The sequence below is a fragment of the Gadus chalcogrammus genome, chromosome 5 (genome assembly GCF_026213295.1).
Source record: "Gadus chalcogrammus isolate NIFS_2021 chromosome 5, NIFS_Gcha_1.0, whole genome shotgun sequence".
Lineage (NCBI taxonomy): Eukaryota > Metazoa > Chordata > Actinopteri > Gadiformes > Gadidae > Gadus > Gadus chalcogrammus.
In genome coordinates, this window is record NC_079416.1 from 13,145,346 (window position 1) to 13,171,827 (window position 26,482).

The 26,482-nt window shown below is 44.6% G+C and overlaps 3 protein-coding genes across 4 annotated transcripts; 2 read left to right on the top strand and 1 right to left on the bottom strand.

The window, feature by feature from the left end:
- The first annotated feature begins 1,805 nt into the window (after nt 1–1,805).
- On the top strand, nt 1,806–3,837 carry LOC130382337 (uncharacterized). Its single transcript, XM_056590014.1, has 5 exons — nt 1,806–2,252; nt 2,398–2,546; nt 3,016–3,220; nt 3,397–3,501; nt 3,620–3,837. The coding sequence occupies exons 1-5, from the start codon at nt 1,895–1,897 to the stop codon at nt 3,835–3,837; spliced, it is 1,035 nt and encodes a 344-aa protein (XP_056445989.1). The 5' UTR covers nt 1,806–1,894.
- Nucleotides 3,833–6,134, top strand: LOC130382121 (uncharacterized). The gene is made up of 11 exons (XM_056589731.1): nt 3,833–3,897; nt 4,035–4,285; nt 4,353–4,632; nt 4,712–4,828; nt 4,909–4,974; nt 5,057–5,166; nt 5,251–5,370; nt 5,458–5,490; nt 5,597–5,683; nt 5,760–5,823; nt 6,118–6,134. The coding sequence occupies exons 1-11, from the start codon at nt 3,843–3,845 to the stop codon at nt 6,132–6,134; spliced, it is 1,200 nt and encodes a 399-aa protein (XP_056445706.1). The 5' UTR covers nt 3,833–3,842.
- Nucleotides 4,324–25,844, bottom strand: LOC130382336 (60 kDa lysophospholipase-like). 2 transcript variants are annotated; one of them, XM_056590013.1, is made up of 17 exons: nt 25,617–25,844; nt 22,588–22,669; nt 20,502–20,613; nt 20,073–20,198; nt 19,284–19,367; nt 18,568–18,694; nt 18,336–18,448; nt 15,471–15,656; nt 15,009–15,122; nt 14,629–14,748; nt 13,528–13,623; nt 12,362–12,525; nt 11,738–11,824; nt 11,101–11,200; nt 10,694–10,759; nt 10,415–10,453; nt 4,324–9,840 (listed from the first exon to the last, which is right to left on the bottom strand). In XM_056590013.1, exons 1-16 carry the CDS (start codon nt 25,747–25,749, stop codon nt 10,445–10,447), a joined length of 1,719 nt encoding a protein of 572 aa, XP_056445988.1. In that variant the 5' UTR covers nt 25,750–25,844; the 3' UTR covers nt 4,324–9,840; nt 10,415–10,444. The 2 variants fall into 2 exon arrangements, with proteins under 2 accessions (XP_056445988.1, XP_056445987.1); XM_056590012.1 differs by having other exon boundaries at nt 4,326–9,840; nt 22,540–22,669; nt 25,617–25,843.
- Between the last annotated feature and the right edge of the window lie 638 nt (nt 25,845–26,482).

Here is a 26,482-nt window from a genome sequence, read left to right on the forward strand (position 1 = left end):
TTTGCATATTGCATTCCATTTTGATATTGGAATTCTGCGTTGACAATGATCAAAATAAATGTAATGAAATACATTCATTTATTCATTCTTTGTGTCCATTTGTTACCCACAGCTACTTTGATTGACCTTGTGTTGCCTTCGTACATGTGCGTGTGTGTGTGTGTGTGTGTATGTATGTGCGTGACAGGTGTACCACTGCGGAACCCCCCGCTACATGGAGCCCCACATCCTGGGCTGGAGGCCTCTCATGCTCAGGCTGATTTACTTCCTCTTCCTGTGGCCATCCCTGATGACGTCAATGTGGTAAAAAAGATAAAGATTTCAGCGTCAATTTCAGATGGTAAAAGTTATGTTTTAGCAGGTGTTTAAGTGATGCTGTGCCTTTTAATGTTTATTCTTTTCCCCTCTGATATATAGAGACACATTAGTATACTTTTGGATGGTGATACACCAAAAATTAATTACATCACCAACAGTGAGCTGTTCCACTGTCCCTTCTGTAAATTCTCGGGTGCAAAATATAAGGTTGCATGTAAAAGGCCATTCGTCAGTGAAACACAAAGGTGCTTATCTATATTATTACACAAATGGATTAATTTGTATTTTTTCACCAGTATGAATCTTACTGCCTTAATTCCTCCCTTACAGAGTTCACAATAATAAAGTGTGGATTAAGTTGTCGGACGGCAACACATTTCCATTGTTGCTATTGTGCAGCAACTCTTCTAAATTGAATGCAATTGGTAAGGCACCTACAAATACACTAGGAGGAGGTGCAAGCTGCAGCCCCTACACATCACTTTGTGGCCCCCGCTCAGCTCCCTGTGGCCCCCGCTCAGCTCCCTGTGGCCCCCGCTCAGCTCCCTGTGGCCCCCTCTCATCTCCCTGTGGCCCCCACTCTGCTCCCTGTGGCCCCCACTCAGCTCCCTCAGCTCCCTGTGGCCCCCGCTCAGCTCCCTGTGGCCCCCGCTCAGCTCCCTGTGGCCCCCGCTCAGCTCCCTGTGGCCCCCGCTCAGCTCCCTGTGGCCCCCACTCATCTCCCTGTGGCCCCCACTCTGCTCCCTGTGGCCCCCACTCAGCTCCCTCAGCTCCCTGTGGCCCCCGCTCAGCTCCCTGTGGCCCCCGCTCATCTCCCTGTGGCCCCCACTCATCTCCCTGTGGCCCCCGCTCAGCTCCCTCAGCTCCCTGTGGCCCCCAATCAGCACACATTGGCTCCTGGAGAAAGTTCCACGGCCACTAAAGCAAGTGAGCAAAAATAAATTATGTTGTCCTTACTGCAAGTTGATGTTAAACAAAAGGAGCTTCAAAACGCACTGCAGGAGAAAACACACCAACCTCCTTGAGACGATAACGAAGGACAGATTTTTGGCCTGTCAGTGTATCGATGGTACACATGGTGTGTTTGCAGTGGAAAAATCTTTTTGTGGTCCTGCAACACCCATACATGTCATCAAGAATATTTGGGGGCCAGCACAGAAGATCATCTGTGAGGTCGACCAGTGTCGTTTGAATGCTGACTTTGCTCAAAGGAGCGGGATGTTGCCTTTCGAGTGCCACCACATCCAATCATTATTGTATTGCCCACGCACTGACGGTCAAACCGTGACACAGGTGAGGCCTTGGAAAGAATGGTGGAAAACAAGTGGTTTGGTGAGGAGCGTAAGGCCGGCCTCTTGCATTGCCAAAAAAATGCTGATGCTGAGGGTGTGCCTCTGTCTGTGCACCTGACTGTAGGTGGTCCACCATCTAAATTTCATGTATCCGTTTATGAAAAAAAGGTTACATACTACAGCAGGTTGGGAAGAGTTATTGTGGCATATGATGCAAAGCAAAACACCTGGCATTGTCCCTGCTCTAAAGCGAGACAATCCTGTATCCATAAAGCTGTTGCTAAATGGCGTCTGTTTGTAACAAAGAGGGAGCTTTTAGGAAGGTGAAGAGCACAGAGGAAGAGACACTTAATCTTACAGAGATCAGCACAGTCCAATACGACAGCGACTCTAAAGAGGACAGTTATCCACCAGATGACAGAGAAATTGCAAGGATGCTTAAATACCTCCTCAACAACAAAAAGATCCCGGCAAATATACCCCAGGCTCTCATAGAGCAGTCGAGAGAGGGGAGAAGAGACGACAGCTTTCCTAAGCACCTTATCCCAAGAGAAAAAAAGTGTGTAGAATGTGAATACACACTCTGTGAACATCTGATAACAGCGAAAGGCAAGATCCTGACAAGCACAGGTGTAGTTGAAGGTTGGTACCATCACAGGTCTTTCTATTGTGTTCTTATCAGTTAATGGGTGACATAATTTATATGTACGTGAGAAACAGAAAAAAAAAAATCTACTAATCTCAAATGACATACAAGCAATAATCATGATCTTTGGTTGTATGACAGTGTTTTTAGGATTATCAACATACAGGAAATCATGCCTGAACTGCGGCATGATTTACAGATACCAGGAGTGGGAGGAGGGTATCCACAACTTTGATGACCACATCATCCTGTCTCTGCACTTGTGCCTGATGGTCAGGAATGCACTACAGGTACTCTCTCTCTCTCTTTGCCTGTCTGTCTCTCTCCCTCTGCCTGTCTGTCTCTCTCCCTCTGTCTGTCTGTCTGTCTGTCTGTCTGTCTGTCTGTCTGTCTGTCTGTCTGTCTGTCTGTCTGTCTGTCTGTCTGTCTGTCTGTCTGTCTGTTTGTCTGTCTGTCTGTCTTTGTCTCTCTCTCTCTCTACATACACAATACACACCCATACATACACAGACAGACACACACACGAAAAAATGTGGGGAGAATAATAATGTCAACGGGTCAGGACTTAGATATGCTTTGCTACCGCAAGCGCACTAATAATAAGATATCCTTGCCTGTTCCTCTTTTATTAAAATATATTCATTACAGATAATTTCTGTAAAATAAATGACGATTGAAGATGCAACTCTTACAAAATACATTAGTTTTATTTTGAAATGTTATAACATTGGAACACTCCTGTTATTCATAATTTTCCAGACCCATACAGCTATCAGTAAAGTGATAGAAATTATAGAGACAACGGAAAAGGTGTCCTTTCCAAACAAGGAAAGAATTCTGCAGGCATACCTCCACTTTGAGGCCCTAACCGACCATGAGTACACGTACAGTTGTGTGTCATGTGGAAACAACCCAGCAGTTGTTGTTATGGACCTCCACAGAAAAGGCGTTTTCAATATGCCAGGTGAGTTATGCTATTATTTCACATATTTTAGCTTCATTGTTTGTATAGCACCTCATCTGTCTCTGAATTGTGTAAGATCATATTACCCATGCCCTTGAATAACGCTGCATCAAATGCCGTGTTCAGAGTGTTTTTTTAGTGATTGAGCTATAAATAACAAACTATTGTTTTAACAGTGAGTGACATCCCAAGCCCACCTGAAGGCTATGATGGTAATGTTGACATGGACCATTTCTGGAAGACTGTGGCCACAGAAATGCTCAGTCGGGGATTAATTCCATGTAAGTCTTGTCAAAAGACAGAACAGCTAAAGAACAGTTGGAGAGAGAGTAAAGTATAATAAAATGTGTTTAATGTTGTGATAATAATAGTTAATACTCATCACATTTGTTCACAAAGATGGACGGAAGAACCCTTTTGTTGTGCCCCCGAGCTATCATCACTGGGCCCCCTGGATTGGCCCACACACCCGGAGGTCAAATTCTGTGTTGAACACAGAATTTGAAAAATTGCAAAGCCCCAAAGCAGATGGAGATGATAACTTTAATGATGACGAAAAAATGAATGAGGAGCGGCTCACAGATGAGCTTGTGAACTTGAAGGTGAATGTGAATTAGACAAAATGTCTAATGGAGTCACCTACAACAAGGTGTTTGAGAAAGTGTGGGGTGCTTCTGGTAAGTGAAATGATATGGAATGTTGAAGATAATTTCACTTTGTTATACATTGTTGTGTTAAAGAAATGATCATTATGTAGTAGGTTAGCTATACATGCTCCTAATGTCAGTTATTACTGTTTTTTTCTGTTTCACAGGTGGCTGGGCAGTTATCACTTGCCCATGTGGGGTTGTGTTTTCAGTCAAATTCAACCTTAGAGCAGAGAGTCCACGTGACTTTGTGGATCTCTTGCTGTCCTGGAAACACCTCCCCAATGTGGCTGTGTATGATTATGCCTGGGGTCTGGCACTGCATGCCAACCGCAGGCAGCCAGGAATATTTGCCCCTTTTCAGGGAAGGTTACTGGATCCCACCCCAGAGAACGTGAAGCAGGCCTCAGAGGGAAAGGTCCATGTCAACTTGCCCTCTCACTGGATCCTCACAGCATTTTGCTTTGAACGATGTGTTCCACCAGGGGAACAGCAAAGACCAGTGTGAGGTTCTAAGAAAGCTGGAGCTTGTGCCTGAACTTGCTGGTCTTATTAACAGCCAGTGTGCGGAGCAGCTGTTTTCAGGGATGAGAAAAAACAACTACTTTTTAAATCAGACAACCCCATCAACACACATTTTTCTACAAAGAAACATTCCCCACCATTACAACATGGCAAGGAACCAAAAAATCAAAAATCAGTACAGCAAGATTGTTCCTCCAGATGTTTCATTGCAGTTTGCCAGCTATGGAAGGTTTGTCTTAGGTATGGGATTGAATAATTATGCACATTTGTCGTCTTCATCTACTTCAGACAATAAAGATTGTTGCTATTTTTCCTATAGCTCACTCCCCATCAGCTGCGATGTCAATTGGGTCATATGGGAACGAACAAGAAGACTCTCAAGAGTATGAGTCAGAAGTTGAAATGCAGTGTGATAGCCATGGAATGGTAGTCTTAGGTATGGGATTTAATATTTATGCACATTTGTCGTCTTCATCTACTTTAGACAATGAAGTCCGTTGCATGTTTTTCCTATAGCTCACTCCCAATCAACCGTGATGTCAACTGGGTCATCAGGGAAAGAACAAGAGGAGTCTCAAGAGTGTGAGTCATGGCTCTATTTTGCACCTCATTCAAATGAGAAATTTCACACTTAATTTCATTTTTCGGTTGCTTTCTACACTAGTAAATGATGACAGTGAGCAGAGACCTCATGGAGACTTCCCTAGTCTCCACAAGTTTTCAGCCCACAGAGCATGCTGGGGACAGAAACTCAAAGACAGCCAGGAACAACTGGTAAAGTTAACCATTGTGCCACTGTGGTTATATTTGAATGTCACTCATATAATCATACATGTATAAAGACTTTTCTTCCAGTAGCTGTCTCATGTCTTGGATGAGACCAAAAGTCACACTAAGCACCTTGCAATGGTGAATAACATCATCCTGACCCACTTTGACTTTTGGACTCTGGGTTTGCAGCGGGACATGGAGGGAACGGTAGGCATAGAGAATGTGCTGTGCTGATATGGTTTATGTAATATTTTTCAAAATCGTCCAATAATTTGTGTTTATGTGTTCTACTAGATCCTGAACTCTTGTCTCAAAATGATTGAGAAGGTAGTGTAGCTCCTGTGAAATATTTAATTCAAAATTATTGGATAGTTTAGTTCAATAGTCAATATATTTTGACAGTAAGAGATTTAGCAAACTTTCTCTGTTATAGAGAGTAGAGAACCTGTTTGCTGCAGACAGCTATGTCCTTTCCACTTGGTTCCCACCATCATCGAGGAACGCCATGGATCACCTTCCGGTAATTTGTTTAAAAGTTTTGCATTATTGAGTGAAGTTTGAGCATTTAATATTCAGCTATTGTTGTCTTTTTACAGGATAATGCAGCCAGTCTACAGTGGATTATTCTCCCAGTGTCCGTACCTGGACATTGGACACTGTGTAAATACCTTTTATATTTTCTTCCTTTCTTTTCTTTACACAACAAGTCCCTCATTGCTGATTTTAATGTTTTTCGATAATAATTAAATGCATGTCAGCTCTGTTGGGATTCCAGGAACATTACACAACTCACTGCAACTGGTTATATTTGAATTTGAATATTTAACAGATACTGAGGCCACAGGCTAGGGAGATTTTCTTCCTAGATTCCCTCTGGGGCAGCGGTTGGAGAGATGAGAGTAGAACCAGTCTATTCACGTTTTTAGGGCACCTCGCATAATCCTTTCTGGACAGTGGTAGTTCTGTTTTGAACCACTTGTCCTTTTGTTTGTTTTAATCGATGGTTCTGTTTTTATTTGATCTAAAATATTCCATTCCATATTCCAACTACAGTATTTTGATTCGTTAAACAGATGGAAACAGAACTATTTATCTTTTTTGAGACAGGCAGTTCTTTTTAAGCCCGTTATGAAAACTTTTTTATTTGAAGTTCCAACCTCTTCCTTATTCAGTTCAGGCTTTGTTCCAAGCGTTTATGCATACTTTTCAAACAAAAGTTAATTGAAGTTGAGTTACTTTTATTTACTTTGCTTATTATTTGACAGACACGTTGCTCACAGCCTCTCTTCTGGCCCCTGGAGAGAGCTTGGTGTGAATGATGTCCAGGTAAGACATTACATAATAGCATTTGCTAACTTTTTACTATTTTCTTGCCATACTTTTATTAAAATACATTGTTCACACCTCAGGGCTAACAAAGCAAGGTTGCTCCAACAACTGTGGCGTGTTTGTTTTGATGGTAAGACCTAATCAGGATGTTATAGCATTGCTGTTGTCTGTAAAAATGTTTGCTTGCTACATTAAAACCACATTAATTTGTATTGAAAAAAAATTATCCTTGGGAACACGCCTGACATTATATTAACCAGTACCTCTTGAGTTTCAGTACACTCTGTACATTGTAATGGGGGCCAATTGTGATTTCAGAGAGGTATGTGTAAATCGTGACACATTATGCTTAGTGTCCAAGGTGTTATTTCTTTTTACAACATATTAACATCTTCCTGCATTTCCTTCTTCAAAGGAAAACATGCTGCAAATTAGGAGGTGGTGTCTCGCTCTCCTGCAGAATTTCCCCATGCCGTAAGAGCCCTGAATATCACACTTTTGAATCAAATGACAAAAAAAACAGTTTTACGCACTGCCAACAGACCAACGTGAATGTTTTCATAGTTACTGTATGTTGTCATAAAATCACTAAGGTCTGAGGAAGACCGATTGCAGGACAGAAAACGGCGACGAGTGCAAGGAGGGCTACAGGTGAGAGGTCATGTGATTAATTAGTCTTGTAGTCAACTATTGCTAGACTAAAGCGTAATCCATCCACTTATTTCAATTATCTGTTTCACATCTTGCATTGTTATTGTGCCTATAAGAACCGCAATCTGTTTCCTTTCTAGACGCTGGGAAATTGACGGACCTGGAAACCGGGAACAGGGTTGCTTGCTATGGGCCAGAAAAATACCTTGATACTACTTTTTTCTTCTTTACAGATCAAAATTCTTTGCCTGGGGTGAAAATAAAAATCAATGATGCAAAGTCTTCTCTCTTTGGTTTATTTGACTTAGCTAATATAATTGAGTGTACGAAATAATATGTGTCTATACTAAAAAAGACATTTGAAATGACAAATAGATGAACCTTTTTCCATATTACCGGTAAGTCATTGTGCTGTGCTGTGCTGTATTGATGATTGAGAATGTGCTGCCGGATCTCCGCCACCAGATGGCGCCCGAGAGGGTAAAACCATGGGTTAAACGTTTAGACCCGCCCACATTTAGCTCCTCCTCGATCTGCGGGCTGCAGTCAGGGGCACTTGCCAGAGTACGTGTGCTTCTGGACGTAATGGACACACTCGACCTGTGGGTCTAGGGAAGGCGAGACCCAAACCAGACACCCCGGCCCACTGAGAGCTAAGCTAGCCATGCACTTGGCAGAAAACGCCCAAGAAAGCAAACCGCTGTCCTCTAGAGAACAAAGAGTCTGGGCTAGAAGTATAGAAGAGAATGGGAAGTAGAGGGGAGTATGGGCTGCGGGGGTGAAGGTCGACACCAACCTAACCACAGACGCCTGGAACTACACCCTACAAGAGAGCAAAAGGGCTGCGATCAAACGTGTGAACGCAAGGAAGAAGCAGAAAAAGGACTAACTCGAAAGAAGGAAGAAAAGAGAAAGGTACACCTTCACCCTGCTCAATGCCTACAATGTGGCAATTGATATGGACACTAGGGCTTTGACTTTTGTCCAAAAATCATATTCAAAGTTTGTTTGTTTATTAATATTAATATTCGAATATTATATATATCGAATATGTATATATACTTGCGTGTTCCAACGGTTTATTAGGTTTCTAATAAATCGCTGTCTAATCAATACTTGCTATGGTGATGACAAGAAAGAATCCTCAAAGGGGACAAGAAAGGCCCTGGATTGGGAGGATCAGAAAGAAAGAAGCAGAGTGAAGAAGAAGCCTGCTCCCCGCTGATCTCGAGCAGAAGGTATAGGACAGGAGGCCAGAGAGCATGGACCGGCCCGCTGAGAGGCACAGAGAGACCGGAGGGAAATATGCGGATGACTACTATGGAGAACCATCCAGGAGAGGAGATGAAACACCCCACCACCAAAAGGGGAACTGTGATACAGAAAGAGAAGAACACCAGAGGAGCCAAGAAATCTACTACAAAGACGGAAAACCAAGAGTGGAAAACACAAGAAAGAGCAGATGACCCCATGAAGAACGAAACCTGGAGAGGAGTCCAAGGATACGAGGACGAAGGAAGGAACGAAAGGGGACTGGAGGAGTCTGAAAGAGGGACTGGGACCAAACAGAAGAAACATAACACCCAGAGAAGAGCCACTGGACCTGAGTCAAGACAAGACTCCCACAGTCCGACCCAACGCGCGACAGCAGAGACGATAAGGAAACGGGAGGATACAGGGAAGACAGGGAGAACAAACTCCAGGGAAGCCAGGAAAAGGGGCGACCGTCGGCCCCTCAACCCGGCCCCGGTTGCAACAGTTTTAATAACTACTTTAACATTGGCTTTGAGTACTAACAATGATCAAAAGTGCTAATGAAGCGCTGCAATTATAACAACTCCTCTTCAGTTTAAAGTCCAGAAGTCTAGCACAGCGCGCAATTAGTTCAGCAGAAGCATACCGAAGGCCGGAAACAAACGTTCAAGAATCTCAAGTGCAAGTGTAGCCATTTAATAAAGCACACACACACACACACACACACACACACACACACACACACACACACACACACACACACACACACACACACACACACACACACACACACACACACACACACACACACACACACACACACACACACACACACACACACACACACACACACACGTTTTCGAATCAGCAAATACCAGATAGACGAAGTGGACGTTTGCATGTATATGCTGTCTTTCCATTTCACAATATTCAACGATTCAATCTCGTATTCAATGCTAGTAAGTTAACACAAACTAACGACAGACATTAATTCATAACCCCCCATATGGGACGGTCTTTGGACAGCGGATGTCTTAAACAGCAGGTGGGATACAGATTCCCAGACAAAGCGCGTCAATTTCTTCATCAAGTTCTCATCTTTTTGAGCCATTGACAGCAGATTCCCTGATTGCCTTGTACAGACACGTGGTAAAACAAAATTTACAAGAACATACAATAGATGATCATAAAAAAACAACACACACACATAACATCGGGTTAAAGTGCAGCCAGAAATAAAGGTCCACAGGGGGTCGTGTTTGGTGGCGTACGGAGATGCGCGTGACAAAGGAAACGAGGAAGCGCTGAAGCGGCAGGACTCGCTGGATCTTTGGAGTGGAGGTGATGGCGGCGCTCAGGGGAGGGCAGTGAGTGAGCCTGGCTGGCGTAGGAGCCCTCCCGGGTCTAGCATCCCTCCGGGGGGGCGCTGGGCTTGATCCCCCTCTGAGGGAGGAGGGCGAGAGGAGATGGGTTTAGAATGGGGTACAGGGGGGTCGGGGACGGTGGGGAGCAGAGGCTGCCTGTTCGGAGGACTATGGCTGCTTTGTTCTGACTGCATGTACACGTGCACACAGAGATAGGCAGCTTTCAGGGACAGCAGGTTGCACAGGTTTGAGGTGTGCAGGCATTTCCTGGAGATCCAGCCCCCCGCAGGAGTAGGTATGGTGGGGTAGGATTAACAACATGGTCCCAATGATAAATAACAATCATGCTTCTTAACTTTTAACAATGAACTTTTTTTTTTTTTTTTTTTACAAAAAAATGGTCAACCAAGACCTCAAATTCATCAATGCAAAAGTGTAGAACCTTTGCCCTCCATACACATGTAGGGATATAACCACAAATGAGACTAACGAGAGCTGAACAATTCTCACACAGAAGGAGGGGAAAAAGGAACAATAACACAAATCCTTAAGGGAGTCAAATTTTCCAAAGAGCATGAACGTGCAAGGGAGGTCAGAATCCAGATACAGGACAATCACATGGGTTATACACATGGAAAGTGAATATAATTTACCTCACCCCCGTCACCATCATTACCATCATCCTACTTGTCCTGGAATTGGAGACAAGACAAGACAGACAAGAGTTGATGCCAGAGAGACCAGAGAAACACACTAAAGTTCAGTGGGTATACTGGCTTGCCTTGTGTCTCAGGAGTGTGCGTGTGTGTGTGTGTGTGTGTGTGTGTGTGTGTGTGTGTGTGTGTGTGTGTGTGTGTGTGTGTGTGTGTGTGTGTGTGTGGGGGGGGGGGGGCAGTGGCGAGAGAGTGGCTAATCCTGGAATCAGGGCCCACCTGATCCCTGGCACTCAGGAGGCGATTAATAAGCGCGACGGCCTCCAACTTGCCAGCCCCCGTTGCCTGGAAGGACGAACACGTTATTGTCATGTTGAAACACAAGATGGTTCTCCTCCACATTTTTATCCAAAGCGACTTACTTACAAGTAAATTTGTCAGAAGAAAGAGAAACAATATTTCACTGGCTGTAAAGTAAGGATGTTCATAGAACCAAGGGCCAAGCACTAACAGTTGTTAGTTTTACCCATTCCCGATATATACAACAAAGATAAGTAGTATAGACGCTACATGATGCTACGTACTGTTTTGAAGTGCCAGGACGTACAACATACAATAAGTGCGTAAGAGGGTTGTTTTTAGGAGTAAGGGAGGAGAAGGAAACGTAAAAGGACTCCTGTACTAACCACTGAAAGGGCCGTCTGTCCGTCGTACCCGGGGGTGTTCAGATCGGCCCCGGCTAGGTTCCAGATCTGCAGACCATCCAGGTCTCCGTTAGCTGCTAGGCTAAAAACACACAAGGTATCAGAGGTCAAAGTAGCCCTCGACGTACAGCCACCGCTCCACTAAACAACCTGAATATTTAAACCGCTGCAGTCATATCAACCAGCAAGTAAGCATCAGAGAAGGGAATGCATTTGTTATATTTTGTAAACGACAGTGAAATGGAAGTAGTGCAAGCACTTCATGATTGGCGACGTGGTAATCAATCGTTGGGCACGTCGCGGGCCCCGTATCAGATCTTAAACCAACACGTTTTACAGGACATGTTGTAACGTAGCACGATAGCAACGGGGCCGTGACGGAGCCGACAGGTCCAGCGACCCGAGCGAGGGGGCCATACGGAGGAGCCAGGCTCTACGTGCATGGGGGCAAGGGAGAGAGAGAGATGCTGGAGATGAGGAGAGCCGCAATTATGCTGCCTGGGAGCATTCCTGCTGCGGCTCGGCGTCAGACTAGGGAGACTGGTCGTACCTGTGATAACGAATGTGGGGGTGGTTGTTTCAACGCTTGTCCCCCATACCATCTCTGAGCGCGTCTCACCTGCACAGCTCTGTGCCCGAGACGGCCAGCTGCTCTCGGGACAGGTGGGCTCCGCCCTTCCGCAGGACCATCACAATGTCTTTGCGTCTGCAGTAGACCAAAGAGGGGTGGAGGGGGAACGTAGGAGTTGTGCATCAGTAACAATTGGCCACCAATGAGTATTATTAGGGGGTTGCGACAGAACAAAGATGCACTTGTTGGGAGGTGTCCGTGTTGTTGAGGTGCAACACAGGGGACAATACAGCTTCTACCATCATATGCTCTTTTTGAATTGAGTGGTGGTGACAAAAGGAAAAGGTACGCAGGTTTGATTAATTGCCAGGCAAGTGGAGACAGGTGTCCTCCGCCCCCACAGTCAAACAACACACACACACACACACACACACACACACACACACACACACACACACACACACACACACACACACACACACACACACACACACACACACACACACACACACAGGTGTCATAATACAATAGATCAGGGCATGCAAGATGACATTCAAAGAGGAACTCCTCCGAAGCCCGTCCTCCTTGGAGTTAATGACGAAGAACATAAAAGAGGCGGTTGTTAAAAGCCAGTTAAGCAGAGTCCTTCACAAACGTTATTGCGGGGCTTACCTAAAGCGCACTGCGTTAGACAGGGGTGTTTCGCCGTAGCGATCCCGGCTGTGGATGGTGGACCCCTGGTCCAGGAGGTACTGGACAACCTTCAGGTGGCCCTCACTCGCAGCGATGTGCAGCGGTGTGCGTCCGTCGTAGTCGCCCACACTCAGGTTACTCCCCTAGTCCACACACCACGACTGCCGTTAGTGTTTTGGTTAAATGATGAAGACCGGATTATGATCTAGTTAAAACAGCTGACAGGGCGAGATACATTTACTAAGGAACGATAGAAAAACTGAATCAATGAAAACCCGGTCGATCTTAGCCTCCAGGTCCCTCAAAGTAACAAGCGATCAATGTTAGAGAGAGAGACTAAATAAAGTTACATCAAACCATCAATCTTGTATGCGTCAATCTTGTAGATCTGTATAACTGTGAAGCTGCTTCGTTCAATGTCTTGGCCTTAGGGCTGTAGCTAATGAATATTTTTAGAGTCAATAAATTATTTTAGATTAAAAATTTTGACAATAAAATGTTGAAGCAAATTTCATCACAAGTTAACAGACTACAAAGAGAAGGCTTAAAGGTGCTTGCTTTTTCTGACAAGCCAACCAAAACAACATTCCAGTACGGTTAGTGAATTTGGAGGTTGATTTTGAAGGCCTTCCTCCAAAGTGACCCTCCTGAAACACATTACTCGCTCACTAGCTTTAGCAATAGCTCTGCCTAGCCTTGTGGAAAGCTCTGGTCATGCGTGATGAGTGCATGGGCAGAGTGTTTGCAGGTAGCAGGGTAGGTAAGTAGACAGACCGGCCTGGGACAACCCCAGACCAGCCATTTATTTATTTTCCCTGTTCTTTTCCAGAGCATTTGCTTTATTTTATTTTTTTCCATACCCATTGATATTGGCTCAGGCCTGTGATTTACATGAGCCAATATCAGTGGGTATGGACGTACAGATGAAACAGGAGACTGAGAGGAAGGTTAGATGGAGGGGGGTATTGATTACTGTTGGGATGTAAAGAGCTCTAGCTTTAGGAATGAATTGTTTTATACTTATACTTGAAAATTGACTATCAAAATAAGATTTAATGAATTTTCTTGCTTGATCGACTTATCATTGCAGCCCTACCTGGCATGCTACATGACTTATTATACATGTTTATTTCAGTGTTGCTTGCCATTTCCTGGATGGATTTCAGGGCCTCCACGTCTCCGATCTTGGCGGCGGCGCAGGCCAGCGGGGGGGTCAGGGCGTCGCGGATGGCTACCAGCTCCTGGGGAACGGCATCCAAAATCAGGGAAGCTTCATCCGTCACTTTTGACAGAGCAATCAACGAATCCTATTCTCATCTTATCTCTGCAACACAGTGAAAACGAGTACCGGTACTAGTATTCCCCTTTTCAATATCGACCGTATTCAGAAACTGCACAGGACAATTTTAGAATGGAGCAAGTTCAGAACCGTTGAATTCAATTCAATTAAGATTGAAGAACCACCATCAAATGTGACTTTAGTCACGCTCTTCACTGGCTGTTTATCCCAAATATTTTCGTCAGATACAGGTCATCTTGCTATCAACCTTTCAGCCGACGGTTAAGGACACTAGCAGCTGGGCACTGAGCACATTTGGATCCAGAAGTAAAGGCTTAGGCTCATGGACGCTGGAAGTGGGGGGGCTGGGGGGGCTGCAGCCCCCCCTGGTGGCGAGAGGCTGAATGTGAAATGCAAAAACCCCCGTGGAAATAAATAAATAAATACATAAATATATCAGACTATTATTATACTATTGTCATTTTACTTGTGACTATAAATGTCACAAGCATGATTTGATTCACAAAAGGCGCACACCTGCTCGTATAGACGGAATGAAACCAAACCCCCCCCCCCCCCCCCCCCCCCCCCGTCATCGGAACGTTTCTCAGCCCCCCCAACTGTGAATTACTTCCAGCGTCCCTGCTTAGGCTGCGTTCCAATCATTTAAAAACGACCTTTCCCTCATGATTTGTTGAAATGTTGCCCTGCACTCATCATCATCGAAGGCATGACATTCTCACTGTTCCCCAGACTCCCAAGTCCGTGAGCATGCCCAGTGGCGTCTAAACACTTGTGGATTTTAGAGTATGCCGCAAGTTACCTGCAAGTAGATCGTATGTGGTGTTTGCAGAGTCCCTGGCTGATGGAGACAGAGGCTTGCGTTTCATTGAAAAACACAGAACTTTCGACATGCTGCATCTCACATAGGGCGTAAAACGTAAAGTATCTTCCCGTTCAGACTGACCTCCCTGCAGCTGATGCTGAGCGACTTGGCGATGACCTGGATGAAGCGGCTATCACGCAGGTTGAGCTTGGCTCCCGCCAGGTCTGCCATCATCTCCCCTCGCAGGTTCTCGGCCATCATCTGGATCGTGTGAGGTACATGCAAGGACCCGAAGATATGCATGCAAACGTGGGGTCAGCAGTGGTCACAACCACATCGGCGGCATGCGGCTAAACTGACTAACAATTGTTAGTGCTTGCCAATTGGTTCTATAAACGTCCTTACTGTACCTACAGCGATAGATTTTTTCTCCTTCTTCTAACAAATGTACTTATTGTAAGTCGCTGTGGATAAAAGCATCTGCTAAATGCCCTGAATGTAAATCTAAACGCAAGACCCACCTTCTTTTTGGTCTGCAGGTCCAGACCTTCAATGGCCAACACATAAGAGAGCTTGGAGAGGACCGCCTCTGGGGTCATGTCCACGCCGGGCAGCAGCCCCGCTTTATACAGCACCTGAGGAGAGGGAGGCAGGTGGGTACCATCCAAGGGCTCATTATCCTCGTCTGCCATTTTAGGGACTTCTCCTCCAAACGATTCCTCTCATTTTTAGTTTTGACAACATTTGGACTGCATTTAAAAACTGCACAGGACGATGTTAGGATTTAGTTAGTTCAGGGCCTTTAAATTCCAATAGATTAGGATTGAAGAACCACTTTCAATTGTGACTTCAGTCACGCCATTGGTTGGTTGTTTTCCCAATAGTAGTTTTCTGTGTTGCTATTCATTCACAATTTTGTAACCATTTACTCCTGACCCATTCAGCAGAATCCCTTCTCTGATGGCTAGCACGCTAGCGCCTACCTCGCCTGTGGCGTAGACCTTGGACACGGTGCCCCTCAGGCACTGGGTGGTGTTGATGATGATCACGCCGCGGTCGGTGGCCTTCTTCATCTCGGCCAGGAGGTCGGGGCGGTTGTCGGGGGCGTTCCCGGTGCCGTAGGTCTCCAGGACCACGCCCTCCATGGGCGGCTGCAGGAACGACCTCACCTGCGCACACGGAGCAGACGCGTCAGAGCACACCATACATGGACTCCACTGAACCAGCCAGACACACGGGTTGCATCATGAGCCGGGCGAGGAGGAGTCAGGGCTACATGGGGCTTTGTGTCGGTCACTCTGTCCCCTGCAAAAGCCCCTAAGAGCCCCAGAGGTTATGTGCCCCCCTCCGAAAACCTAACTACAAGTCGGGGTGATGGAGATGCACCGCAAGCATCGCCTTTCCTGCTGGGTTTGTCGGTGCATTTATGATTAGTTTTCACACACGTTCCTTTGTACGACACATCAGCTCCCCGTTAAAGAGATCACTAGATGTCACTGAATAAGGGAATTTCTGCAGAGAAGGCTCAGAACCACAGACGCATAATCCTAACTGCATCCCGATCTCGAGACCTGCTGCGTACCTACAACTCAACACATAAGTAAAATTTGGCCTTTTTGATAAACCTGAACCCCAACTCCCCGCACCTCACCAGCATTATGGCTCAACTCCCCCATCCCCGTCCCTGCATGTGACCCCAGCTCCTCTCCTAAAAGCACATCTGCTGTTGTCTTGTGCTGCTGCCATCCCCGTCAACGCTTGACTGGCACCGAGAGACTTCATTACCCGCCGGTAACCATGGCATCTGGAGGTGAAAACGCTAAACGCCAGGAACAGGGGGTGGGGGAGGCGACCATAAACTTACAAAGACATGAGCAGAAAGAATGTAACTAGGCTTGTATCGTCACTCTGAACATAAAGTGGGACAGGTGCGACACACTGAAAAGCCCAGCAGGAAAGACCATTTGCTAATACAATAGGCGCCAATACACTTTGCCCCAAGCCTCTCGTACAGAATGAAGCGCTTCGAACCCAAAGCAAACTGCTGTGGTACAGTGAGCAATGTGACCCAAGGCAGGCAGAGAGGGAGACAGAGAGAGAGAGAGAGGGAGACAGCCAGACAGACAGACAGACAGACAGACAGACAGACAGACAGACAGACAGACAGACAGACAGACAGACAGACAGACAGACCGAAAGAAGGAGACATAGAGAGAGACTGAGAGAGAGACAGAGAGAGAGACAGAGAGAGAAGGTCTTTTGATGGTCGACGGGGGTAACGAGAGCAGACGGAGACAGTAAAGCAACTCTCTATTCATCTCAGGATGAGAAACTAAATATTATAATGCCCGGGCCAACTGGGTTTTTAGTGGGTAATTGGTCATGGCCCATAACCAAACTTCATACTTTCCTAGGGCCAAAGGACTGCTGGGGACATCCGAGCAGAGTCAGGAAGTACTGGCGTAAGTGAAATCAGAAAACACAAAAATAAATTAGAAAAATAAATGGAGGGAAATATTATGGTGTTAGACTGGGATCGAACAGGCCAGATTGTGCGTGCATCTTCTTGGATTGTCGTACAGTTTATCGAGCGCAGGTGACAAGCCACGCAGTAAGACAAACATTTGGTGTCTGCTGGTCCTTCAGGAGTGTGGCAGATAAAAACATTTGATTTAAATACCCATTTGCCATTGCAGTAGGTGTCAGGGCGATTTAGAGGCATAAACAACAAACTTTACAACGGGGAAGGGCTCCTGTGGTGAGGCGAATTAGACTGAGTGGAAACGGAGGCTGGGTGGCCTATATTTTAAGTAAAAATGTAATATGGGACCCGGGCCGTTTACAAACACGGGTCAGACGACTAATTACAGGGAAGGAAAAAAACAAAATCTTTCTAGAGCAAATATTTGTGTAAAACATGGATGCTATTCTCAAATTCTGTAGGAAGTTGCAGAGGAAAGGACACTACCACTACTACCAATACCACTACCACTACTTTAGAAGACAGATGCATGGCTAGATGGAGGGCTTCCTTCATGCCATAGCCCTCTGTTGTTTAAAGCCCATCGTCATAACATAGTGAAATGTATTCCTATAACTGAGCAAAGCCTCTGCAGTACACATATAGATGTCAAAGAAGACAAAAGCAAAAGGTATTTTTGACTAATTCACACGTATTGAGATAATGGAATGGCGCCAACACTGCAGACCTGATTGAAAATGAATGATATTTGTTTTTCAATTTACATTTCATAGTGCAATCTCGTTTAACAGACAACGAATATTCTCACCCACTAATGGGCACTAATAACAAAATCTGAAAAGTATTTGGATGATTTTCGATGTCATTAATGTTGCCAATGAAAACAAACCAGAGACAGGCTATGAGTCATCTCGATTCAATAGTTTTATTATGACCTTTCTGATCTCTCTGCATGTGAGAGAATGAATGACTAAAAAACTGAATGAGTCATTTCCAACTGATGACCAAGAACCATAGAGACGACTTCATGACTCTGACTCAACACCACCTGAGACAACATACGAAACTACCTGTGGCCACGAGGTGCACACTATGCATCATTCTCTCTCCAATCCTCCCCCTCTCCCTCCCTTGTGGACTCCCCGTCCCTCCCTGTATATATACCTCCATCCCTTTCCCCCTCTATCTTCCTCCCATACCCTCTCTCCCTCCCTCCCTCCCTCCGGCTTACTTACTTGCTCCCTTCCACTCCCTCCCTCCCTCCTACTTGCTCCCTCTCCCTCCCTCTTTGTATATCAACCTCCCTCCCTCTCTTCCCTACTTGTAACTATCTCCCGCCGTCTCCCCTCTTCCCTGGCTGACTTACGGTTGCCGCGGTGATGCCAGGGAACAGCCTCAGCAGGCCCACGTTGCGGTTCAGCCCTGTGTTCACGGCGAACTTGTTGGAGCGGTTGGCTCTCCACACCGTGTCCCAGTTGACTGTGGGGGACAGAGCATTAACTAAATCGCCACGGTAACCACAACTGGAAATCCAAATGATAAGGAAGCACCATGACCAGCCATTCATTCATCCATCCATCCATTTATTCATTCATTACTTGTTATATCCACGTCCAAGTTGGCCAGGGGGGACAGGTTAGGGGAGGTGAAGGCATCGAAACTTCCAGCGTCCACTTTGGTGACGCGGTTTCCCCTGTACAGTTTGTTGCGGAAGTACAGGCATACCTTGATAGGAAGAGACGTACAGGTGAACAATGTATTTTGAAGAGGAATTTGGTTTTAATAGTACAATTCATAATAGTACAATCTTTCTGATGAGGACAGCAACCATGAACAAAACGTCTGTCGGGAAGGATGTTCGTTCAAGCTAATATATTTTAGTTTCATTCACTCGTTAGTGAATTCAGCTACAATAGTGTCAAACATATCAACTGTCAACTGTAATCTCACCTGTAAAAAAGGGAGTATAATCAGTTAGTTTTAATTGTCTTCCTAGTATCTTGTTGTACTCCCTGACAGTCTTCTTCCTGTTTGAGATAATCACCTGCTGTTGCGAAACACACCAACGTTTACCAAACAATCTCGTCAAACAAGAATGTTAACAACGTTTTTGTTGCCTTTCCTCCACATAAAACTATTGTCAATTACAACAATGACTGATTTTCTGTTTGACAATAAAACGGGGGGGAAAAGTAGTTTCTTTTTTTGAACGTTCCTGTTCAAATGCAACCGTCAATGGATATTTACAAACACACAGTAGCTACATGTAGTATCTACATGCAGTAGCCAACAGTAGCAGCCTCTTATTGCTCACCTCCGGAATGTGAAACAGACCAGCCAAAAGCAGCGCCCCCTGCAGGTTGTCCCTGCCATCGCTCCTTATTTCATAAATTGGCACCTGGAAGAAAGTTTATGTCTTCAAATCAAATAATTACATAAGAAAAGTGGCGCATCGGTGACGCACCCCACTGATGTGCAAACCAGGCGGGCGAAAATATGCCTTGGTTACCCGGGTTTAAATGACTTATGCTACATGTCACACCCTCACTCTTTCAACACACTCTACTATCCTGCCGATGCATAAGTAAAGTAGACAGACATTTACATTGACATTTAGGGCATTTAGCAGACACTTTATCCAAAGAGGCTTTTTTTTAAGTACATTTGTCAGAAGAAGGAGAAACAATATATATAACGACAGTATAAATAAAACTTGAGCTGCTGCCCCCGCAACACAACCCCGGATAGGCGGATAAAGATGATGATGAGGATAGCGACAGTATATCCTTACTGCCAGTACAGTAAGGATGTTCATAGAACTAAGTGCCACCTAGCACTAACAATTGTTAGGTTAACCCATTCCCTGTATGCACCAAATATAGCTAGGATAAGATGCTACAGCCAGACAGACAGACAGACAGACTACTATAATAGCACTGTTCATTCCCAAAGGGAAATTTAAGTGCCACAGTCATAAAATAATAAAAGAGCGGTTTTGCATCAGAAGCCGCAATTTATCTGTCACATCTTTACTGGGGCCCTATAGCATTATCGAGGGGCTGTTGTGGTGTCAGCCCACGCCTCGTCAGAACGCAGGCGTTACCTGGGAGCCAGTGAGGATGACGGGCTTGCCCAGGTGGTCACACATGAAGGACAGGGCGGAGGCCGTGTAGGCCATGGTGTCCGTGCCGTGGAGGATCACAAAGCCATCGTAGCCCTCGTAGTTTTTCTACCAAGACAAATATAAGGTGGTTTAAAAGGATGAGGTGACCAATCTATGGAGAACACATTTTTGTTTAGTCAATGAGCAGAAACATCTATCCAACACGCACCAGCAATGCCTTCTTCTCATATGTTTCACCTTATATTTAATTGATGAGCAGAAGGGTGTGAAACATCATGCTCTATGATGCCTACAGGTAGGTTTGAATCCACAACCTTTCTGGCCTTATTCATTCAACTAACATTTCGTTTCCCAAAAGGCATGATAATTAATGTGCTGCAGAGAAACTGATAATTGGGCATCACATACTTCGATGTCCTTCCCGATTTTCGCCCAGTCCTCGGTCGTCATGTTGGAGGAATCAAGTAAGGGGCTGTACTCTAGAAAGGTGTACACTACCCGTTTATTGTCCTTGTACGCCCTGTGAAAAGACGTAGACATTTTGCAATTATCAAATACATTACAGCAGTTGCAACGAAGGCAGATATTCAGCATAACAATGAAAAAGTTTGACAAAAAGGAGTAATGGATCACACAGGAAATCATATGTTCAGTCTGTTAATCCTAATGGTGGAAGAGTTATGCTTAAACTGGGGAATGTTAAGAGAACGGATGGAAAATGAAAACCCAAGCATGTTCAACGAAACGATGGACTGTGCAGCAGATCCCCTTCTGCTTGATCTGCTGGGGGTCACAAGGCATTAACAAGCACAGTCCGAACAGTGGATGTGCTGTCGGGAGACAGCACATGGGACGATTTAGTGGCAACGTCTGTGTAAATAACAGGCCGGGCCACAAAAGATGGCCGTTTGGCTGTTGTGCAAGTTTGCATCAGGGCGGTGCAGCTTCATTCGAGGGCAGCCGAGGTTCGCTCCTGTCTCCTCTAATTGGTTGCTAGTATGAGGAAGTGCATGCTAGCCCAGCATGTATAAACATATCCAAGTCCCTCCTCAGTGGAATTTAAGGTTGGGCCTACTGGGAACCCCGCCCTGTAGTCCCGGGAAAAGAGGGCACCTACCAGGCAAAGCAGCTGGGAGAAGAGTCTCCTTTTAATAGGAAAGGCAGTGGGTGTCTGGGGGATAGATAAAACAGCAGGGGGGGGGGATGCTCTATTTTTTTAAATGACCTGCAATGACAGACCGACAGACAATACCCCAGTCAGCCCTAGGTCCAACGTGCATCCCTGGAACATATGTTGTGGATCAGCTTCTGGTGCCACCAGCAACAATAGCTAACCGCCAATTATTTCTCTGGCGGCCAGTGTAGCCTTAAGGTGTTACAAGGTAGTGCATTAGCATTAGCATACGGACGCTAGGATGTCCCGCTGTCTGATGAATGGAGGACTAACTTATGAGTCTGTGCTTGTGCGTGCGTTTATTTATTTTTTTGGGGGGGGGGGGGGGGGGGGGGGGCAGAAGTGGATAAAGGTTTTAGGGGTGTGGGCCGGCCTTGTGGCCTGCCTCTCAATAAACAACAAATAAAGTATCTGGATAATTCATTAGCCTAAACCAATTCCGTCCCTGGGAATCAATGCACAACATATGTAGGCAGCTTTCAGATGGAGAGATACCCCAAGAGATGTTCAACATCCACAAACACAAAGCCTTTTCTTCAAAGCTTCTTCTTTAGCACACAACCTGCAACCCTCTCTATTTGTATTGTCACAGAGGGCTGATGTCACATGACCCCCCCCCCACACACACACACACACTGACCAATACACTAGCTTGTCAATGTGCCTCAGGAATCTCAGAAAGGCCTTTTCTGAACTGCAAGCAGGAATGTAAAACGTGCTCATGGCACAAGGATTTCAGGCGCCAGTCACGCCAAAGCATAGTAGAGACGCCTACAATGCCTCCATTGGGTTCCTGTCGGGGCAACACAGCAGTTGAGAGTGGGAAGAAAGGATGTAGAGTGTATCTGTTGCATTAATGGTGGGAGGTGGTGGGGCTGTCGCTTTATTTTGTACCCCTGGTGATACTAAATATAAACCAAGAGATGAATATAAAAGTATGTAACCATGACTTGGCCTGTACATAGTGCTGTGGCTTGCTAGAAGTCCAAAATGAACCTTCCATTCTTTAGCACAAGTCTGTGTCCATAGTGAAATGAACACATCTTTGACAACCTTAGCCCACACATCAGGTCGACAAATACTTACCTTTTAAATATTAATTAGTTAGTGTAGAACTTACTAGTCACTCGAGGGTGACTCCTAAATAGTCCAATAGGATTGTTAAATTCAATTTTATTTGTATAGCCCTTAATCACAGGTAGTCTCAAAGGGCTTGACAGGCAATATATTTATGAAATATTGAAGTGGTGTCTTGGTGGACGAAAGGCTTACGGCAGGACTAGTGTTTTGTCCCTGTTACCGTAGAAGTCATACACGCACGTTTCCTCGGCATATCGCTCATCATGGAAGGTGGTCAGCTTTCGCAGGCCCTCCACAAACACATTATCCTCCGGTTCGAGGACTGGGGGGGGTGAGACAAAGACAATCTGTTAAGATTCAAGATTCAAGATTCAAGTATTTATTGGTCACATGCGTAATTTGTGGAGCAAAAAAGCAGTGAAATGGGGATTGCGACTGCAACTCCCAGCTGTGCCAAGTTTAATAATAATTGAAAAGTAAGAAGATGAAATTTGAATAAAAAGAGAATGAAGAGGGGGGAATTATGCATTCATTGTCCGTATGGCTTGGGGAAAAAAAATTCTCAGTCTTTCTGTTCTGGCCTTTTGAGAACGAAGCCGCTTTCCAGTCTTTGTGAGGAACGCACTTGTGGCTGTTACAATCAAGCAGCCCAGAAACCTGGCTGACAGTGAACTCTGCTGGTAACAAGGAAAATTGCACTTGATGAACAGGCCTAAGAATATAATATAACTTTTATTTATTTTTTACTTTATTTACACGTTCGTGTTACATTACATATTCACAGATTGGGAAAAATCGTATGAACCAAAACCTAAAACTGCAGGAGATTAAAACTAGTATATCTAGTCTCAGTATAGGCATTCAAGTATAGAGCTCCTCCATTGATTATGTCGTACCATTTGTAATCATAATGCTAAATACAGAGATTTCTCAGGCAGTAAATATCATTACATTTTCTTTGTCAATCCAATGCATGTAGGCCTATGACTGCACTCATGGCATGCAAGCTTGTCTATCAAGCTTGCTTGCTTGCCATATGGCTGACAAGCTTATTCAAACCTGAGAAGTTTTAACTACATTTGAGGAAATGTTTTCGTACTGAAGTACTTTCATGGAGGATTTCTTTTTTTTAATACATAGCCTATAAACCAATTGGATCTTTCAAGTAGTTGAGGAGTAGCCTAGTACATTATCAACCGTCAATTTCAGCTGTGACATTTGCAATTGATATGTGCCTTCAGACATAGGCTACTTGTCAGGACGACTTTAAGCTTTCCATGAATCTGGGCCAATGTGTGGGTTTCTGGTAGTGATTGGTCATTCGCGACCGAATCTGTTCGGATGAACGAATCGTAAACAAGAACAAAGCTAATTGATTCTTCTCTCTCGTTCGTCTCGTTCGTTCTCAGACTCGACTCCTGCCAGACCCATATGGAGGTAGATTTGTGTCTTTATTATGCAATCAAAAATAATAGTTTTGAGAGCAAAACTTTCCACACTGCAATCAAAAAATAGGTTTGAGAGCAAAACTTTCTACACTGCAATCAAAAAATAGATTTGAGAGCAAAACGATCGACACTGCAATCAAAAAATGTTTTATTGCAAGATAAATTAATTTGATAAAAAAAATATTAATGGGAATCCAAAAGTTTTGTTTGCAAACCCAAAAGTTTTGTTTGCAAATCCAAAAGTTTTGTTTGCGAATCCAAAAGTTTTGTTTGCGAATCAAAAAGCTTTGCTTGCGAATCCTAAAGTTTTGCTTGCGAATCCAAAAGCTTTGCTTGCTGTTGAGCTGAATCTCGTGGGCGGGACCTACGCCGAAAGATGTAAGACACGTCTCTATTGGCCAGTCTCGATCGGAGTGACAGCTTGGCAACATCCACAGTTAGTAACGAGAGAGGGAGTTCTATTTCATGTAGGCTACGCCGTCTAGGCTTCGCCTTATGAGCTCGTCCCGTGCGCGCGCTTGCGCGCCCTGAATATCCCGTAGGACTCCCTGTCAGCCGACAAGGAGACCATGGCAGAGGAGAGCAGGGCGATGTTGTTGACCGCCGCCGCGGATTGAGAGGCACAAACGAACACCCTGTCCGTCAGGCCGACAATCTGCTTCTGGAGGCGGTCGGGGGGCAGCGGCTTTTCGGATGTTGCCAAGCTGTCACTCCGATCGAGACTGGCCAATAGAGACGTGTCTTACATCTTAATTTATTATTAATTATAGTTATTTTTAATAACAGTTATTATGACACAGTTGTTGAGTAACCTTTCAGCGCAATTTGTTGTTACTACTACTACTAGGTTTGAACGCTCCAAAGAAACAGGCAAATTGTTTAAAAAACATCACATATCACAAAAGGATTGGTAGCATAGCACATATGAATTCATCCTGAGATGCATCCCCTCGACTTCACACGAAATCAAAGAAATCCTTCCTTCCAATCACAGTATTGGCCTTCCAATAGGCCTACGTCTGAAGCACCATGAAACACTGAACATTTTAGACTAAAACCAGGTTCCTAAATCTTGGACTTGGTGTAGGACTAAACTGTATGGTAAAACTATAATAGCAACATTAGGATTAGGATTTTTTTTTATTGCCATTTATGCAAAACATAGGGTCCCATAACTCGGAAGCTATTGAGCAAAAAGCTATTTCATAGGAAATGAATGGGATTTTTAAAATATCTAAATAAAATAGGAGGTGCAAAATATTAATTTTTATTGAGGTGTGTGTTGTTAGTACCACATAGTAGGACAGGTCTACATTGGTCTGGGGTGTCTGGGTCAAATACCTGGGAAGCTATTGAGCAAAAAGCAATTTTCCATAGGAAATGAATGGCCGAATATCTGTCGAATATCCAACATCCTACTAACTTCACCACGGTATATTGTTTATGGTTTAGGACCAACATAATCTCTCATCTGCTTGCATGTTATGAGCCAACTTCAGCCCTCAGTTTGGATTGATCAAAGCTTGGCAGCTTTTATTTTATTTCTTTATCGATCACTTGATCGATAAAGAAAGACACTTTTTAAACCTTCACAGACACATTGTTGACTGGCCGAGTTTGTGTTCCCCAATTAAGCACTTCCAGATCCCCGCCTTCTGCGAAATGATTCAACAGCGTGCCTGTGTGCATGTCATCAGTGATGCTTCAACCAAAAAAAACAACGTTTTTTTTTACTATTATTATTCCTTGCAATGAATTAGGCCTACTCACTAACGCACGTAGTAGGCTCATCCGAGAACATGGATAAATAGTTAGGCCTACCGTCACCATGACTCTTCATTCCGATTGTTCCTCCGGTGTTGATGACCAGTACCGAAACCTCATTCCTACTGCCATGCGTGCAGTTTCGCATGATGGGTTTGGGATTAGACAAAGCTTGACCGAGTGCAGTCATGTTTACAGAGATCGAGGGAGGATTCGATATAGACGTCTTATATTCTGCCGGGATTTAAACCGCTTTCGGTTCTGGCCCTAGCTTTATATCGACCAGAACAGTGGAGTCTTAAAGGGTTAATTACCAAATAAGGGATGATCTATAAATTGTGAAATCAAGTCAAGCCAGCCTCCTAATTCCTTAGCGGTGCGTTACCACGCCATACATTACAGTAAGAGCCATAGGGGAAATATTATGACACTTTTCCTGGGATTTGGGGTGTTGTTTTGGGTCTCTGGTGCTCCCACACGCATAAAAACTTGAAAAAAGTCAGTGATCCTCACATGATTTTTCACATTTCACATTTGAATATTACCTGCAAAGAGCAGCGCTGGATCAATAACCTAATTAAAAAGAGTTAGTCGGCCAACGCTGACCCATTTTGCCGATTGTAAATTGACATGAGATATTGTAAACGTTCACAATCTTGCTGTGTGATATTTAATTTATCATAATTTATATTAACTTGTGTGTGGCGCACACGCATGTGGTCAGACCCGTCGCCAGACCTGAGTCTTAAGGGGGGCATATCAAATGCATAGGGGGGCACAATTATTATTAGCCTAGAGTATGTATATTTCCTCTATTCGCGCAGCACATAATCATCACGTTAAACATAACCAACAGCAATATGACCCTATAGCCTATAGCCTACAACATCACATCATTCCTCATCATTTAAAGCAATACATTA

What these genes read in the sequence shown, in the direction of transcription:
- LOC130382337 (XM_056590014.1), top strand. Translation starts at nt 1,895, where the DNA reads ATGGCGTCTGTTTGTAACAAAGAGGGAGCTTTTAGGAAGGTGAAGAGC. An exon ending in AAGCACAGGTGTAGTTGAAG is followed by an intron (nt 2,253 to 2,397) that starts GTTGGTACCATC and finishes GTTGTATGACAG; the next exon opens with TGTTTTTAGGATTATCAACA. An exon ending in AGGCGTTTTCAATATGCCAG is followed by an intron (nt 3,221 to 3,396) that starts GTGAGTTATGCT and finishes TTGTTTTAACAG; the next exon opens with TGAGTGACATCCCAAGCCCA.
- LOC130382121 (XM_056589731.1), top strand. Translation starts at nt 3,843, where the DNA reads ATGTCTAATGGAGTCACCTACAACAAGGTGTTTGAGAAAGTGTGGGGT. An exon ending in CCATGGAATGGTAGTCTTAG is followed by an intron (nt 4,829 to 4,908) that starts GTATGGGATTTA and finishes TTTTTCCTATAG; the next exon opens with CTCACTCCCAATCAACCGTG. An exon ending in AGCGGGACATGGAGGGAACG is followed by an intron (nt 5,371 to 5,457) that starts GTAGGCATAGAG and finishes GTGTTCTACTAG; the next exon opens with ATCCTGAACTCTTGTCTCAA.
- LOC130382336 (XM_056590012.1), bottom strand. Translation starts at nt 25,749, where the DNA reads ATGACTGCACTCGGTCAAGCTTTGTCTAATCCCAAACCCATCATGCGA. An exon ending in AGGTCTACGCCACAGGCGAG is followed by an intron (nt 15,123 to 15,470) that starts GTAGGCGCTAGC and finishes CCCTCTCCTCAG; the next exon opens with GTGCTGTATAAAGCGGGGCT. An exon ending in TCAGCATCAGCTGCAGGGAG is followed by an intron (nt 13,624 to 14,628) that starts GTCAGTCTGAAC and finishes GCCGTTCCCCAG; the next exon opens with GAGCTGGTAGCCATCCGCGA.